Raw genomic sequence first — 17910 nt, 5'->3', positions numbered from 1 at the left:
ATAGCTCTTTGTGTGTGCAAAATACAACCATGAGAAATATGTGCCAAAATACATCAAGAAGCTCTGCTTGTATAAAAACACATGTACAGTATAAAAGGAAGCACCCACCCAGACATCCCTCATTAGAGACTGGTGTGAACCATTTTGTGTTGTATCATTCTCTCTTTGCGAAGATAATGTAATTGTGTTGTCATTTGGGATCACTGATTCTTATCTTTATTTGCGCAAAAACAAAAATATCCAACAATATGAGAGGTTTTTGTTAACTCACTTTTATTTTGTTGCCTATTTCTTCACTTAATTGTACATTCTACTGATGCTATTTACAGGGTCTTCATATTTTCACTGTATTAGGTGTATGTGTTGTATCTATCTCTACTGTATATATTGTTTTGTTTATGTCTTATTTTTTTAATGCTCCAATTGTAAAGCACTTTGAGCTGTGCCATGTGTTTGAAAAGTAGGCTACTATACAAATAAAGATGATTATTATGACCACCACTTTTTTTGTTTTTCTCCCTTCATCTACTTCCTGAATTTTTGGTCAACGATTCCGGGGACACCATAGCACATGAAACTTGATGGGCATGTAGCCCCTGTAGACTTTTACGGAAAAACAATGTTTAGTCCCCGGGGGGGCACTCCACCCATGGTATATTGGTATCAGGGGCCTGCATCAACTTATCTTGTCATTTGTAATTTGCATCCCCATGTTAAAAAATTAAAATGCAATATCATATTGCTTTAATTGCCCCCATCTTCAGATGAAATGCTATGAACTGCAGCAAATTTCATGTGGGAGCATGCCAAGTTTTGTAGGATTTCATCCATGGGGGGCTATAAAATAAATTAATATATGTTTACATTTAGTGTATACCCATCGGCCTGTAGATGGTGCTATTGAGCGAGGGGGATGATACTGTCATACTCACACACAGACGTACGCACATACTGTACACACACGCTCCCACACACACACACACACATACAGTACGTATGCACGCACACAGACACACACACTCTTATACACAAAAGCAAACTCACACATGCACTCATATACAGTACACATGAGCTGCAAAAGTAGAAGGCATATAATTTGCACAAATAGGAGATACAGACAAGTTGACACACATCATTTATTTTTGTTGAGAGAATGTGCAGAACTAAGCGGCGGTCATATCTAGTTATTATTATCATTATTATATTTGTGCATGAATTTAGTTGAGTAGGGAGAGTGTTCCACTAATATAGTTGTCTTCAGGGTGTAAGACAGAGAGCAGCAGCATTATTGATGATTTCAAAGAGTAAGCAAACATTTTAGTACATTAAACGTTATCAAGATTTAGTGAGAATATGCAGTGCCAGTGATGGTAATGATGGTTTATACTACACTTCTATAACATACTCCCCCGTACAGCACAGTGATGCGTAATATGACCGATGTTGCAAAATGACAGAAGTGTACTTGTGCACTTCTTCCATATGTCAACAGACAGCAGATACTTTGGTGACACGCAGATGAAAATATGTATCCACATCTGTACATCTGTATGCACATGTGACCTTGTGAATATGGTCAGAGTGTGGCTTTATTACATGTTTTTGTACAAAATGTAAACATCTGTGAAATGTTCATATATATGAGCAAAGACTTGAGTTTCTACGCTCATTGCACAGCTCAGGAAGAGCGTGCTAACATTTGCGGTTTGCAAGGAATTGCAGGAGTATAAGAATGGAGAGAAGTTGAGAAGCGTGCTTCATTCTCCTCAGAAAGTACATGGCAACACTAGGTGGTCATATTTTGTACCACTCTTGCGGTACACTTAGTTGAGACTGTGATCTTTGAGCAACCTCATTGGCCCTTTCTTCCAACCCAACCCTTTCTTCATATCCTTCCTGTGTGTCTTCTGGTTGGTGTTCATTGCCTCACAGAGGTAAGTTGTGGTGACGGGCATGATATAATTCTCCACTTTGTTCTCGTGTTCATCCCTCTGTCACATTTTTGCATCAAGGCATCTTGAGGGTAACATGGACAGGCCAAACTATTTCAACCCAAACATAACCAGCACTTATGTATCAAAGCAGGTCAGTACTGGATTGTTAAGTTTCTGTTGTCTACTGGGTATCCCCGGAAACATCTTTGTTGTAGTGTTCATCCTTCGCCACTTCAAGAAGGACAACTTCACTCTGCATCTGATGCTGAATCTGGCTGTTTCTGATATCCTATGTTTAACCACTTTGCTGGGGTTTATCTACAATATGAACTTTGACTGGACATTGGGCCGTATTCTCTGCAAGCTCCTGTTCTTCCTCATCCTTACCAGTATGTACTGTAGTATCTTAACTGTGACTCTGATGAGCATTCAGAGGTACCTGATGGTTCTGCACCGAAACCAGTGGGCCAAGCTGGGCAGGAAAGGAGAGAAGATTCTGCTCCTCTGTCTGTGGACACTTGCATTTATTCTCTCCAGTCCAGGTACTTCAAACGCAGATGTAGCGGAGGAACAGAAGCACTGCACACGAACCAGTTCAGATCAGAAGAATCTACTCATCATTTTATTTGAGGTTTTGCTGGGGTTTGTTCTTCCGTTCTCCATCATGGTGAGATCTTACTACTGCCTCCATAAGGAGGTCAACCAGACAGCCTTCTTCAGCAACCACAGACTGACCAAACTGGTGACGGCCATTGTGGTGACTTTTGTGATGTTGTGGATCCCTGTTCATGTGATAAACATTGTGGAGATAGTAGCAATTGCCTTGAAATCCACTAATCCATCCGTGTCAAGCAAAATCATGAGCTTTTGGGACTCAGGCCACATTGTCGTCAAAAGTTTCACATTTCTCAATAGTTGTGTGAATCCATTTTTATACGCTTGTTCATCGCGACAACTTTTTCAAAGCTCCGAAAGATCACTGGGAAGCAGTCAGACACCTTAAAGTGGTGTTGTCTAGTTTGCTGTACACTGTGATATTGCTTAGGTATTCTGCAGTGGGATATGGGTTGGAGAGTGCTGCCTTATTGGACACAAATTTTATAGGTCCAGTGTTCAAATGGCTGTCATATCTGCGGAAAATATATTATTTTGTTAAAATTCTGTCACAAATGCATGTTGATACATACAGTATCCTTAGATATTTCAATATGGAAATCTTGAAGCTTTCTATTATGATATATTAGGTACAGGTAAACACACTTTCCTACTAATTGCTCAGACTATGCACTAGTGCTATGGGCTGGACCAGACCACCCCATGAATATATCTGCTTTGCTTCTGCTTTTGTAACATTTATGCTACCATTATTATTATGATTAGTAGTAGAAGTAGTAGTAGTGTAGCCACTGTTGTTGTTAGAATATGTTTAAAGAGAGGTTCATCATTGTAATCATAACTGATATATGCTTTTTGCACTTATCCCCCCCCCCCCCCCATATGCACAACAGGCAAAGGAACTGACAGTTTTGCTGCATTCTTAACTTTAGTCATCATATGCATGTGACAAATAAATATCCTTGTATCCCCTGTATTCTAATGATGGAAGTTGCCTATCTGCCAAATACAAGACAAGAGCTGACATGTAAGCTAAACTAAAGTAATCTTAATACCTAAATGCAAAACTGTGTTTGAATTCATTGTGCAATTCACTGAATATGTACTGACTCATTGACTCTTATATCAACTCAATGCAACTCCAAAACATCTCAAAATATCTTGATCATGCTAGAAAGGGCATTACTTTCAGATTTCAGTTGCCCTCTCGTTTGTTCCCTTATGACCAACCCTTTCTGTCTTCCAAAGGGAAATCAAGTAGCAACATATTTTATGGCCCTTTCCATTCCTGCTTGGTTGGCTACTCCACTGCACACGGTTGGGCGTTATGGATTTTGGCGTTCATTAGCCAATGTTGTGTAGGAGTTGAGTCATTAACAATGATCCATTAATTCCAGGGGGTGTTACTGCCATGGCCAAACAGAGCATACTGATACAGACTTGATCTGTTGTTTGGCTTGTTTGGGTGTCTATATCCTAAAGCAGCTTCATAGAAAATCATGATAATACTCATGTTATCTATAGTTTCTAGTCATATTTCTCTATTTCAATGGAACAGAGAGATAGATAGGAGACCTGTCAGTTGATTTAGGCGTACTTGGTACTTGTAGCTAGCACAAATAGTAAAATGGGCAGAATGATCTCTCAATAGAATTAGATACAGTATGTGCTAGAAGGTTGGAGCCTGTAGCCCAAAAATGAAAAACCCTCACCTCCGACACCTGCTCCCACAAGACCCAAAAGGAAGGGGAGGGGAGAGGAAATAGAGGTCCCGGGCCTGTCAGATGGGACCAGGAGAAAGACCCCATTGGAAGGCTGACTGGAACCAACCCGACCCCTACTGGGATGGGCAGGGGGACCAAGTCAACCCGCCATAAATCCCAACAGTCCCAACTTATTTTCCGATAATGACCAGCGGACATCATCCCGCTTATTACACGGCATCTTGCCAAAATGAGTCAAGAAACTTCACACAATGTGTCTTATAAATGTCTTGGCTCCCGCTGAGAAAACAAATAGTTTGCCATACAACTTGACTGACACCACTGGTACCAGGCTCTGGGATTATACAAAATAATAGCACCTCTAATGTTAACCACGCTCCTAACTTTTGAGGAGAAGTTCATACTTGACTTCAAATCAGTGCGGTAATTTCCAAAAAGCCAGTACCTGCCTTTGCCTGTCACGGTACCTGCCTTTGCCTGTACACTCTACCTCTATCTCTGTGTTGTCAACGCAGAGAGTGCTCTTTGTCCAGATACAACTGTTTGTGTTTTTAGAAAAAGTAAAAAGGTTTTTAAGGCATTTTTGGTGGATATTATGACTTGATGAATCCCCCCCGCCCCCCAAACGGTAAATTGAAAAAAAAAAATAAATAACAATAAAAAAAAGTTTAGCAACACAGATGGCTACATTTTGTTGCACTGTTGTTTTGGACCTCTATACAGCATTTGTGTTAATCACACACAGAATATCCAAGCAGATCAATCTGAAATGTGCTACTGTAGGTAATATACACACTGAGCATGACTGCATGCAGGCTATAGACTGAGTGAAAGAAAGGCATATAGTGTGACTGACGGCAAATAAAGAGAGGAGAAATGAAAGACGATACTCTGACATCCTCAGGCTAAAGATAGATTAGCTATTAAACCCGCTTGACTCCTGCCAAGCAAAGACACCCAATTAACTTTTATGGCATGGTATTACTTTCATACGAGATGAACCAAGATTAAATCCTCAATCACCTTCATTACGCTGGCGGAGGAGCAAGTGCACTCATTTCTGCCTAATGTGTTGGATTTAATAATGTTTACCAGGGAAGTGCAACAAAAAAGAAATGAATTTGAGATACATTAATTTAGCAAAGCCCAACAAAGGTTTCAAAGACAATGTGGAAAAAAATATGATCACTTAGTCATTCACATGAATGGTGGATATTCAAATTGTCCATATCAGTTCTGAACACAACTACTGTATGTTATGTCATAGCCTATGGCCTAAGCCAAAAACCGGATGTAAACCTGAGGTGTGTTCAAATTGGCAATCAGGCGAGCGCTTGCAAACAGTTTTCTGTTAGCCTTGAGTTTTCCACCAACATTTGCAGACACTGGCAAGCAATTTCAGGTAGTTTTCTGCAAACATGTTGGGATTTGGACAGAGAGCTATTGTTGAGATGCAATGTTATACTGTAATTGTTCAAATGTATCTGTTCAGACAAACATGTTTGCCACGAACGTTCGCTTCTGCTAAATCCAGCTGATTGGCAATGGCTTTCATAAATGAATGCTGCACAGCTTGCACTAAGCTTACTTACAGAACAGAAATGATGTGTGGATGTGTTTGGAAGGGCCAATAAGTCACATTCAAATGCAGGATCACACAGTAAATAACATTGATAGTTTATTTATTTTTTTCAAACAAAACATGATCCAATGACTGAGATCCAAAACTGTGAAAATGTTACTTGTCAAAGCAATATCATAAGAAAGGGATCACCCACAAACAATAAAACTAAAGATCAACATTCATTCAAACAGTAGTAGACTGAGCTATCTGCACAATCTGCAGTCCTCTTCTTTTAAAATATATTAAAGTTACTCACAGTGAAGTTGTCAAACAAAGGCAAAGAGTGGCACTAAGATGGCAGGTTAAGAAACTAAAGCAACATCAGTTACACAACACCGAAGTTACTCCATGCTTTACTCACTGCATGCAATTGCATGCCAGTAGGTGAAAATGCTGCGGTAGGATTTTCACTATTCAGACACGAGAAGAAGAGAAATAAAACACATACAGACTCACTGGATAGTAACAGTCTATCTACTGAGTAACAATCAATCCCCGCATTAATCTGCTGCCATTTACTTGTTGAGGATCGATGTAACCTGCATATTCCATCACATCTTTGAATGTTATGCATCATACACAAGGCTTCTGATACCTTAAAGACTGCCAGCATTGCTTAAAACCCTTTTTCAATCACACTAAATCTATCGGGGTATTAACCAAATACAGGGATTAGCGTTAATGTCTACATGTTCAGCTAACAGAACAAGGGTCATCCTTGCTGGGTTTAACATCGCCCTGAAGCAGCTGGATCATAACAGCCTTAGTCAGATAGCTGGATGTGCCTCTCTTGCCTAAGGCCGGTGTGTTGTAGAAGATCTCCATGCCATCCTGCAGGAGAGAGAGGGAGAGAGAGAAAAAAGAGGGCTCAAGAGGAACAATGACATATCGGAGTGTTTTCTTATTAAAGGTACATGCCAACTTTTTGAGAAAATAGCTTATTTGTCGTCTACCCCAGAATGAGATAAGAGATAATACCCTTCACTTCTTTGTATGTTTAATAACCCAGTTTGACACTGTTGGCCAGTAAGCTTATCTTAATTCACTTGGAGTGGGCTATTTCAGTTAGCCTGTAGCTAGCCTGAAGCTAGCCTTAGATAGGCCACTAGTCCCTGTTAGAAATAATGGGGTAGTTGAGAGAAAGCACCTATATGCCCAGATAAGTACACACCTGCTTCCCTTCATGCTTGCGGTCACGCTGGAAGTCGGCAAAAGCTTCTTTGACCAGGTGGTCCAGATCCACTGTCTCCTGGAACTCCAGCTCTGGATTTCTCTCCAGCACAATGGAGACCACCATCAGAAGCTGCAACACAAAGTCGACCACTTTAGTTTAGTTTTTTCAAGAAAATAGTAATTACATAAAAACATGAAGTCTCACACACATTTGTCTACTTGAGTTGAACTTGTCAACTACCTCAGACCAAATTATAGCAAACAATATAACGAGGTGTCAAATAAGTGCTCTTACCTCCACAATAATTTGCCTGTATTCAGGTAACACAATGTTCTTCAGCATGTCCTCAACAAGCAAGGAGAAGTTCATCTCGTACATGGTCATGTCCGATAGCGTGGGTTGCTACAAAATGAGAGCACACAAGGTCCACTGACTCTTTCCAAACTAGACATACAAATGTTTACTTCTGTATAATGTATACAAATGTATACCTTTACAAATTACCACAGGGCTGAAAATGTTACCTTGTGGTACTTTTTGACACATGAACTCTAGTCTGCTCTACTACCGGCTACATTCCATACAATATATGGTCAGCCAAGTTGTCTTCAACAACTTACTCTTTGACCACTACTACAGACGGATTGAAAAACAAAACAAATTCTGATAATGTTAACAGCGCAGTCAGCGATCGTACAGTATGTGATTTCAAGCCCATGACATTTTGTCACATTCAGTAATCATCTCCTCATGACTGCTACCTACCCATACCGTGAGTACACTGTAACTCAATATGGTCTGAGTAGGCAGCCCAGGCTCCAAGAACTGGAAACAACCAAAGTTGGGGCTCCCTGTCCCCCAATTCTCTGGCAATACTGAAGAGAAAGGTGAGCTACCTCTTTGGTGTGTTTCGTTTGGTCCTTGGTTGTATGTATGTTACTTTAGACAAAAGTGTCTGTTAATAAATTCGAACATAAACATAGACAAACATGTGTCATCATTGCTGACTTCACCTTTAAGTTGAGTTATTTTTTAACACAGGAAATGAAGCATCCTCTGCTGCTGCGAGTGCCGTTTTACCAACCACCTTCAACAGCTCCTCAGAGAACATCTCCTCTCATACAGTAGCTCTACTTACAACTGGTCTTGCTGATCCTACGGACAGTTGCACTCATTGATGCACTTATTACACTCATTGATGCACTTATTGTGGTTGTTGTTTGTTGTTGTAAAATTGTTGTTGGAATTGCTCTTAAAAGCTTAACAATGTTCTTTTTTACCATGTTGTAAGTCGCTCTGGTTAAAAAGTGTCAGCCAAATGTAATGTAATGTAATGTAATGTAAACAGCACTTCCTCCCTTCCACACATCTCCTGATTCACAAGCTGTATGTATAAAAGCTGAATTAAAGATCTGTTTACTGCTAGTATAGCTGAAAATACATAGTCTAACAAAGAAAATACAAAGAAAGTCTAAGGAAGGGCGGTAAAAGCCTGAAACATAAAATAAATACAAATATACAGTATATTTGGGAGCTCTTCGTGTGCAGATTTTTTGTTGCCTTTCTACAATATAGCTGCCCATGGCAGAGGAGACACATGCCCCGCATTGCCCCCAGATGGGCTACTCTGACCAGTACCTGAGGGAGCTGGACTCCGGCCACCTTGATGCCATTACAAGTTCTCTCGAGGATCTGCCACACGCGATCATAGAAGCCCCGTGGCGTGCGGTTAAGAGCGCCATCGATTTGACGCCTGTGCAACCAGGACCTACAATGCACAAACACACACACACACACACACACACACACACACACACACACACACACACACCACACACACACACTATTGAATAAAAAGTGGTTCTGAACCGTTGTGCCGTGAAATTTTATAAACAGGCTGTTGAAATACGCTAGAGGGCTATTAACGCATCAGTGACATTGCTTGTTAATTCAAATGTTTTTAGGTGTCATGAAGTGGTAGCTATAAAGTTGCCTAATAGGCTACATACCTATAATATTCAGCTCTGTCAACAAAATATGGGCATAATAATGAACATCATTGTAACCGTTTAAAATAATGTGTGATAAATAGGTGTGTGAAGTGTAAACACAGTGTGTGATATACTTCCAGTAGCCATAAGTCGGCGTGCCTTGAAGTCTTGGTTTTAAAACTTAGAGATTTGAGACTTGGTGTGAAAGGGCCTGAACCCTGGAGCATCACTTCCTCAAGCTGCTGGAGCTACGTAGGCCTCTGATAACCTCTCACTGACATGACATGGAAGACATCTGAAGGACTCCTCTCACTTCTCCTTAAGCATGACCAGTGTACAGTTTATCATGTAAAAACTGATCATCTATAAAAGTGAGTTGGACTATCCACTATCATGTTCTTGCCATGTCTCCTGTGTGTAGAAGATGGAGCTGGTCAGTGAGTTACCGGCTGGTGTGCTGCGGCTGGAGCACGTCCAGAAGCAGCTGTTTGACCTCACTGGGGGACATCTGGTAGATGTCCTGGGTTGCCATGTCCCCTGCGCGGATCTTCAACTCGTGCTTCATAGCCTGAACAATCCACCTGGGATAAGTTCAAATACACATATTACATCTCATTAGAGAGTGAATAATATGTGCCATACAGTAGTACTTTGTGATATATTTGACATCCTGTAGTAGTGCTAGCGAAAAACACAGAAGGCTATTGCCATATGGTTTGCTATCTTGTTATTAGCAAAAAGTGCTACCAAACACACGGGAGGCGATCTGCACAGGCTGAAGACACAAAAGGCGCTTGCTCACCCGATGCGGATCTTGAGCATGCCATGGAAGAGCTCCGGGTTGTTGGAGATGATCCAGCCGATGTGGATGACCAGCTCCTGCTGCAGCACGGCCTCGCGCTCCTTGGAGCACTTGCTGTAGATGATCCCCTTGATGACCCCGGGGGACAGCGGGTTGGAGATCACCTCCTCCTCTTGCCCAAAGAGCCCCAGCGTGACCTGGCGAGAGCAGCACCCCACAACAGGTGCCCCACCACCCCAAAACAAACACCATGAACTCTTAACATGTTTCAGTACACTCAAAGTACATAGTACTAGGGGCCTCGCAATAATTCCAATGGTGATCAGACATCTGAAGGACTCTTCTCACTTCTCCTTAAGCATGACCAGTGTACAGTTTATCATGTAAAAACTGATCATCTAAAAGTGATTTGGACTATCCACTATCATTCTTGCTACTCTAGAGAAAATGGACACCCTGATGTTGGAGGACACTAGTTTCTCCACAATCTACTTTTACTTTTACTTTTACTCTCTTTATATCAGAATAAGGTCATGTTTTTCTGTTGAACAGCATGAGAGGCAAATGAAGACTTTGTTCATTAATACTCAATTGAGGAGGCAAGTCTTCTCGTTCTCTTGGGCCTGTTGACATTCCTATATTGTTCTTCCTCCACCCTGGGGTCCATTACTGCCATGTAGCTCATGTGAGTAAGCAGCAGCCCATTTCATAATGAAGAGTGGCAAAGGGTGCAGGCTATCAACCACAAACATCCCTGGCAAGGCAGTCTACTGTTTTATAAAGCTGATGACCTGTCTCCACCTCAAATCTGCCACTCTGCAATCACACTCCTGAGCAACAATCTATATACAGACCCATGCCACTACTGTAGGTTCTGAACTACAATGCCACAATAACTATCGCGTACACCCAGGATCAGTGAGTGGTGGCAAAGGGTGACATTGGAAAAAGAGGTGGGGCAACTGTTAGGATTTAATATTTGTTGAGGAGCAATCTTCAAAACTGTTAAAAAATAACAACACTAAACAACGCATAAAGGAACACACTAACATTTCGAGAAGTTAGCTTACTCGCCAGTTCCCCAGAATAAGATAAGATGATATATACCCTTCTCATCTCTGCTACTTGGGATTTACAGAAGTAACAACAGGGATTTTCAGTATGTATATGCTAATTCAGGTGAAGCACTGCTACTATACCTGGGCAGAGTGATTTGCACTCGTAGAAAATGACTGTCTCGTTTTACATCGGTATTTGTATATATTGCAACTACAAGACACAACATGTAAATGGGAAAATGTTGGGAATTCTTTTGTCACTTTTGGAAACAATAGGTTAGTTGGTTCCAACCCCCTCAATGAGCTATGCTAAGCTAGGCTAGGCTAACGTTGGTGCACCACACTGAGTTACTGCACGCACAGAGGCAAGAGGGGTATTTATCATCTCATCTAAATCTGAAAGAGATAGCGCATAAGGTAATTTCCCAAACTGTTGGTGTGTTCCTTTAAGATGCCTCATTCTTGTTACTGCAAGGCAAGCCGAAGGGCTATCAAATATCACAAAGTGTTAGCATCACCAGAGAGAATGATAGCAAAAAAGCTTAGCTTAGCTGCAAGGCCACAGCACAATAGGTGAGCTACAGTATGTCATGAAAGAAAGCATGCCACTGGCCAAAAACATCTAGGACTAATTGATCAATAGGAAGAGGAACCTGTCTTGAACCACTAGACAGAGTGGTTACATTCATACCGTTTGAGTGCTGCAATTGACTGGAATGATCAGTGAACATTAAAATACATCATCATCATAAAGCCCACGGTATAAAATGCATTGGATTTTGGGTCAATTAGTTAAAGTCAATGTAAAGATTGGCCCCAATCTTAGTGATTGTACTCACCTGCTTGCTATGTACTAAAATACTAGTAATACTGGGGGCAAGGCTGTCCACTAGCTTAGTTAAGAGACTGGCCGCCAATCGCACAACAGACCTGGCAAACAAAAACATAAAAATACTTATAGAGGGCACCGACACTACCTGGGGGCAAGGACTGTTAGACAATGCCAAATAAAAATAAGATCAATATTATTCACATCAGATTGGATCTACGCATGTACTTGTGAGTGTGGTTACAACAACATGAAATAGTAGTGATTGTTCAAATCAAACAAATGTATGCTATATGGACATTAGAAAGGTTTGCTGGTGTTTGTATGACTCTGATCTAGTTTATGAGATCGTATCTGGTCAGTGTGTGCCGTCACGCTTTCACAAATTGAGTTTAACATGACGGTCTTGAGCAGTGCAGTACACTACTGTTAATGCTATCACTACTGTCTCAGAAATGGAAAGATAGAAAGAAAGAAAGAAAGAAACCTTCTGAACGTTCACACCGACTTGGCTGAATGTAAAGAGGAAACAAACAAACTAACTAACTAATAAACTGCCCTGATTCGTCCTTAACCACAGGGAGACAGCTCATTTAAATTCAGATCTAAATAAAGGACCGTCACAAATGAACAGTGCAGTTCCTCCCAGACTAACAGAAGTCGTTAGTATTCCAGGTCTCCTTCCCAGGAGAATACTCTGCCCATCAGGAGAGGCTGTCTCTCGGAATGACAAAACTGCCTTGGGAATTCAAAAGCTGCTGCGAGCCACTTTTCCCTGACTTGGGCAATCCCCATCCCCCCCGACATAAATATTGTCCCTCTTAAATAGGTCTGTGGTGGACATATTTTAATGTTCACTAATTTATGATCTGCATGAATGGCCCTCTGGAATTATCTTTCGTTAACAAATGAAATCCTCAGAGAGTGAGCGAAAGAGCGTGCACGCGCGAGAGAAAGCCATTAAGTGGACTTTACGCATACTAATTAACAGCTGCAGCCTGCACACATGTGAAGGCAACACAGATTACAGGCTGTGGGGAAGGAAAGAAGTGAAGCGCCACAACAACATTCTAAGAACATAAAACATCAACCCGACACAACATTATTATAGAACCAGTGTTGCTGGACCAATAGGATTTCTAGGACAGTGACATGAATAGTCATGTCACTGTTAAATTAATTCATTTGACTATGGCTGTCAAGAGGAATGGAATTAATTCATAAAAATGAAATCCCAGAAGGATAACATTTTTGAATGCCATCAACACATGAAAATAAATGACTGGATAACTGTCTTCTTTGGCCCTGTTGCTTGAGTGCAACTACCTTGATAGGCAAATGTTGCAAAGAGATATGCGCATGTAATTTGTATATATATTTGTACACTGAACACGAGTCAGTGTCATGCCAAGTTAAAATTCCCCCAAAAATGTCCTGAGTGCTGGATGGCACAGGACAAGAGTTGTTGTGCACACTTGTATCACATTTAGATTCATATTCAGATTTAGTCATCAATCATCAAATGCTACTGTAGTGTGCCATACAAACAGGGTAAACAAATTGCCAGCCATAGGTGTGCAAATCACATGCCTGTTTCATGTTATGGCCAGATATGACGCTACTTTCACCAGTGACTAATCTGAGAACAATGTTACTTTGGTTCCCTTTGAAGAACTAAAATACATGGTAATGAAGCTCATTCTACCACGACCAATTGATCGGTAAAATCTACTTCGGGTGGATTTTCACTGTTCACTTTCAGGGGTTTCAGTTACTTGACAGCACACTCCTCAGTCATAATATAAGTGCCCTTTGTTATATGGGCCCTGAGGTACTATTGGTCTTTAAAAAAGAGCTCTAAAACTGCCCTTTGGTCCATCAGCTTTCTGGACGTGAGACATAAAACAGAATCACTGACACTGACAGACTGCCAAAACAACAACAACAACAACAACAACAAGAACGACAAGAACGACGACAACAACAACATAACGAAAGAATTACGTGAGTAGGAAAGGGAGTGGGAAGTGGATCAGCTCCCTTTAAGGATGTCTGCCAGGATGGATGAGTGAAGCAGCCACTCTTCCAGTTAATGGCAAACCCAGTGTCTCGGCGACATGTCTGAGTGTTAACGAAGAATGGCCAAGCACATGCAGCGACCCACGCGAGTCAACACTGCCTATTTACCTGCTTGCCATTGACCAATATGGTTGTGATATGAGGAGCTATAGAGCTGGCACACTTCTCGATTATGGCCGCAGCGGAACGCACCGCCAGCCTAAACAAAAGGGGGTGGGGGTGGGGTGGGGGGTGAGGCAGGGGAGGAGGATCAGTATGGGCTCGTAATCATACAGAGATACAAACACCAAACGTGTGACATGGTGTGGGGGGAAGGGTTCTTGAATTCAGTATGATTCCATTTCCTTCAATGCATGTGTGCAGTTAAACATTTTGAAATTTGATCTAAGATGTATAAGAATATTCATCTTAGTCATCTCAAATGTTACTGAGCTACGGAACACATGAAACACTTAAAAACAGGGAAACATAATTGTGGTGTTGTGGCAGTGGACAGTGGTACTTGTTTTGTGACAACATGTGTGAGAGTGACAGTGACAGGGTGAGCGAGAGAGTGACGACTGAGCGATGGGTGAAGGGGAGAGGAACTCTGACCAAAGCTTCCTGCTCCCGGCTCTACGATAGATCCTCTCCAGCTCGTCCTTCAGGTTCTCTGCAGACACACAGACGAGCGAGTTAACATCGGCAGTCCACTCATGCAGCACAAGAACATGGACTCATATTCAGTCTAACCCTCCTTTCAACTCTATGGCTAATTGACTTCTTTACGCAACACTTTGAGCCAGGTCATTTACTGCCAATACTAGTTCTACATGGATGGTTGCTACTGGCCACAATCCAGTCATTAGTTCAATACTCATTGGCAAGCTAGAATCTCAGCATTCTGCTTGATCTCAGCTTTGTAAAACCACTGTGGTCCTTAGTTCATGCCTATCAACTATGGGTGTTTCACCATACTTAAAAGTTACTGGTTTGAAAACTATACGCAAGCTAATTTCACATTACAAAACATGTTACCCTCAGGACTAGTCTTAATGTAGAGTTGTTCATAAGGCTAGCGGCTAGATTATGAATCATCGGGTCATCCTGCATCCCTATCTACAGTGCAAGGAGAATTCAAACGTTTGAGGAGGACAGACGGGAAATGTATATTACAGTTCTATTCACAATATATGTATTCAACATGGCAGATCCTGGTGTCGCGTACCATCGTTAGCAATAAACTGTGGACCTTCCTTCTGGAGGAGAACGCTGGCCAGCTGGGCTTGACTGGTCAGGCAGTCACAATCCTGTGGGATGGACAACAAATCAGAGAAACGCTGAATACACAACAGAAGGCATTGGATGGAAGAGGCCACTGGGTGAATGCAGTCTGACACTGCAAACATGAAATGTACTACAACTGAACAAACAAACAAACAAACAGAGAGAGAGAGAGAGAGAGAGGGTGAGAGAGAGAGAGAGAGAGAGAGAGAGAGAGAGATAGGGAAAGAGAAAGAGAGAGATGGCATACATGGAATTTCTGTATGATTTCCTGAGTAGATTTGTGGCGCCACTCGTCCATGTTGATGTCCGGCTGTTGCTCCAGGTCCGAGGCATTGGGCGTGCTTGTCTGACGCTTCACCTTGGAGTGCTTGGGCAGCTCCAGCTCCTCAAAACTCTTAAACTCGGTGATCCTGGCAAGGCATAGGGTATCATCTAAACCTCTCACAACCATATCTTTCAATGTCACATCCAATATACTTCATACTTAATCTGTTTAATTGATTTATTTTTTGCATTTCGATGACACTACTTTCCCTACTACACACACACACACACACACACACACACAGATGTAGGTCTGTTCAAAAGAGATGGCTTACTCTGCTTCGTTCACACGCAGGAAGTCCAGTTGTTCAGTCACAGCCCCTGATATCAGAGTCTAGAAGATCACATGCAGAGTGTCAAGTCATTGGATCACAACAAAACAACAATGGAAACAGCAGTGACACAGCATGTAAAAAGTAGGAGACAGAGAGAGCGAGCTAGACAGACTAATAGCGTTGACAGGGAAACGCAGACTAAGAGGAGGGATCACAGATGATGCTAGACATGAAATAAAAAGACACGGCTGTGTGTGTGTGTGTGTGTGTGTGTGTGTGTGTGTGTGTGTGTGTGTGTGAGAGAGAGAGAGTAAAAGAGATGGAGTTGGAAGATAAAGGCCAGGTTCTGACTCCTGCCAGTCAGACGACTTTCATCCTCAGCAAGCTGAGAAGACAAGGCCACTCAGGCCACAGAGGGCGGCTGGCAAGAAAGCTCTCGCTCTTTTTCTCTATCTCTTTATCATCTCTCTCTCTCTCTCTCTCTCTTTTCTAGTCTCTGCTTTGTGCCTGGAGGGGTAAGGGGGGCTCTAACCTTCATCTGTCTAAGCACGGCACAAAAAGCACAGACAGCGCTTGTGTGGTGTTAAACCACCTTTCACGTGTTAAAGTAGAAACACACAGACAAAGTTATATGTTTCAAACTCACACATTGTTGTTTCAGTTCAGTCACTTTTTAAAAAGATTGATTTTAGAACATGATCTAATTTGTACGTGGTAAAATCTTAGCACTCAGCAGAGTACATGTGAAAAGGTTCTGGAACACACTTCACTAAATATCAATGAGAAAATCAAAACTGTGCTTACCTGAAGTCTATCTACATGAACTTTGACCCCTCCAATGTTCCCCTTCTTGAAAGATGCCAGCATGTCCAGAATTGGATTGAAACGGCTCCCCCTAGTGGAAAACAATGAATATACATAAGACAAATATTAGTAGCTGTTATGGAGCACATAAACTCAGCATGGGGCTTGTGTGTCCACTTCAGTATTGTATGTGTGTTATTAAGACTCACTTGATGTTGTCCTCCCTGATCAGGACTAGGACGAGGGGTCGGCCCTTCATCTTCCAGCACTGCTTGGTGAACTGCAGTGTGTTCTGCACTCAAATGTATGTGCACACACACACACACACACACACACAAACACACAAACACACACACACACACACACACACACACACCACTTTAAAAGCCACTTTACTCTAGCTAAACCATGAGTTTAAATCATCTGGTTTTATGGAATCAGACTTCTCACATGACAACAATTAATTTCATGCATTGCTGTGTTAACTAAAACATGCCGTAATTTAAAGCCTAGGGCCTGAGAGCGAATAAACTCGAACGAGTCTGCTCACCTTGATGTCATCGATCAGCAGCATGACGTCTTGGGACAGGTAGAAATCGCTCAGGTCAAAGACGATGGGGTAGCACACCACAGTCTTTCCCAAGATGCGATACGTCTATGGGAGGGCAGACATAGTTCATTATCCCATGCGTACAACACAAGACGGATGACATTGAGCTGCAGCCTTATACATTACCTTGGACAGGTCGTAAAAGAAGTCATCGATTCAGGGATAAACAACACACTCACAATGTCACTCTCACACACACACACACACACACACACACACATGTCCAAAATGCATGCACACACCATTTTGCACTAATGACTATAAAAACTGGTTCTGACAAACACACGCAGACACGCATACATAAACACACACACACACACACACACACACACACAAATGCGCACACACACACACACACACACACACACGCCAGTGATGATGATTGCTCCTGGCAGGTAAATCTCTGCAAACGGGCATTAGCCGAGGTGATGTTTTAAAGGGAATGATGGGCCGGACTCATCTATCCGTCCGTCCTGCCACCTCTGTTTGCAAAAACAATCAGCCCGTTTAATAGCCGACTTCCAAAAAGCACACCAAACGCCAGCCGGCGCTAAGCATACCAATCAGAGCCGCGCTAATCTCCAGGTAAATGTTTAATCTCGCCATCTGAGCTCGTTACAGAAAGCACAGCGTAACGCAACGCAAATGAGAGAGAATTAGCGTGACCACTGCATCAAGCCCAAAGCCATCTGGAGCCACTCTCAACACCTCTAAAGTGAGACGTGCCGGTGTGTACGGTGGTGCCGCAGGAGCATTTTGGGTGGAGGAGCGGCGCGACGGCTCCCCGCGGTCATATCACGC

General features: G+C 42.1%; 1 protein-coding gene across 3 annotated transcripts in view; it reads right to left on the bottom strand.

Moving 5' to 3' along the window:
- Window positions 1–5926: 5926 nt before the first annotated feature.
- Window positions 5927–17910, bottom strand: part of phkb (phosphorylase kinase, beta) — an 84587-nt gene continuing 72603 nt past the window's right edge. For 2 of the 3 annotated variants that reach the window (XM_062549753.1, XM_062549755.1), the window contains 14 exons: window positions 17050–17154; window positions 16709–16791; window positions 16500–16590; window positions 15696–15754; window positions 15344–15506; window positions 15038–15119; window positions 14425–14482; window positions 13939–14029; window positions 9865–10061; window positions 9509–9643; window positions 8710–8839; window positions 7366–7473; window positions 7069–7200; window positions 5927–6728 (listed from right to left, as the gene is read on the bottom strand). In XM_062549753.1, coding sequence (XP_062405737.1) covers window positions 6591–6728; window positions 7069–7200; window positions 7366–7473; window positions 8710–8839; window positions 9509–9643; window positions 9865–10061; window positions 13939–14029; window positions 14425–14482; window positions 15038–15119; window positions 15344–15506; window positions 15696–15754; window positions 16500–16590; window positions 16709–16791; window positions 17050–17154 — 1572 coding nt within the window. In that variant the 3' untranslated portion in view covers window positions 5927–6590. Of the gene's footprint in view, window positions 6729–7068; window positions 7201–7365; window positions 7474–8709; window positions 8840–9508; window positions 9644–9864; window positions 10062–11761; window positions 11853–13938; window positions 14030–14424; window positions 14483–15037; window positions 15120–15343; window positions 15507–15695; window positions 15755–16499; window positions 16591–16708; window positions 16792–17049; window positions 17155–17910 lie in introns of all 3 variants that reach the window. The other variant, XM_062549754.1, reaches the window with a different exon arrangement.

This window comes from Sardina pilchardus, chromosome 11 (genome assembly GCF_963854185.1).
Source record: "Sardina pilchardus chromosome 11, fSarPil1.1, whole genome shotgun sequence".
Taxonomy (NCBI): domain Eukaryota; kingdom Metazoa; phylum Chordata; class Actinopteri; order Clupeiformes; family Clupeidae; genus Sardina; species Sardina pilchardus.
Note: the sequence above shows the minus strand (reverse complement) of the source record. Positions and strands in the feature narration are given on the sequence as shown.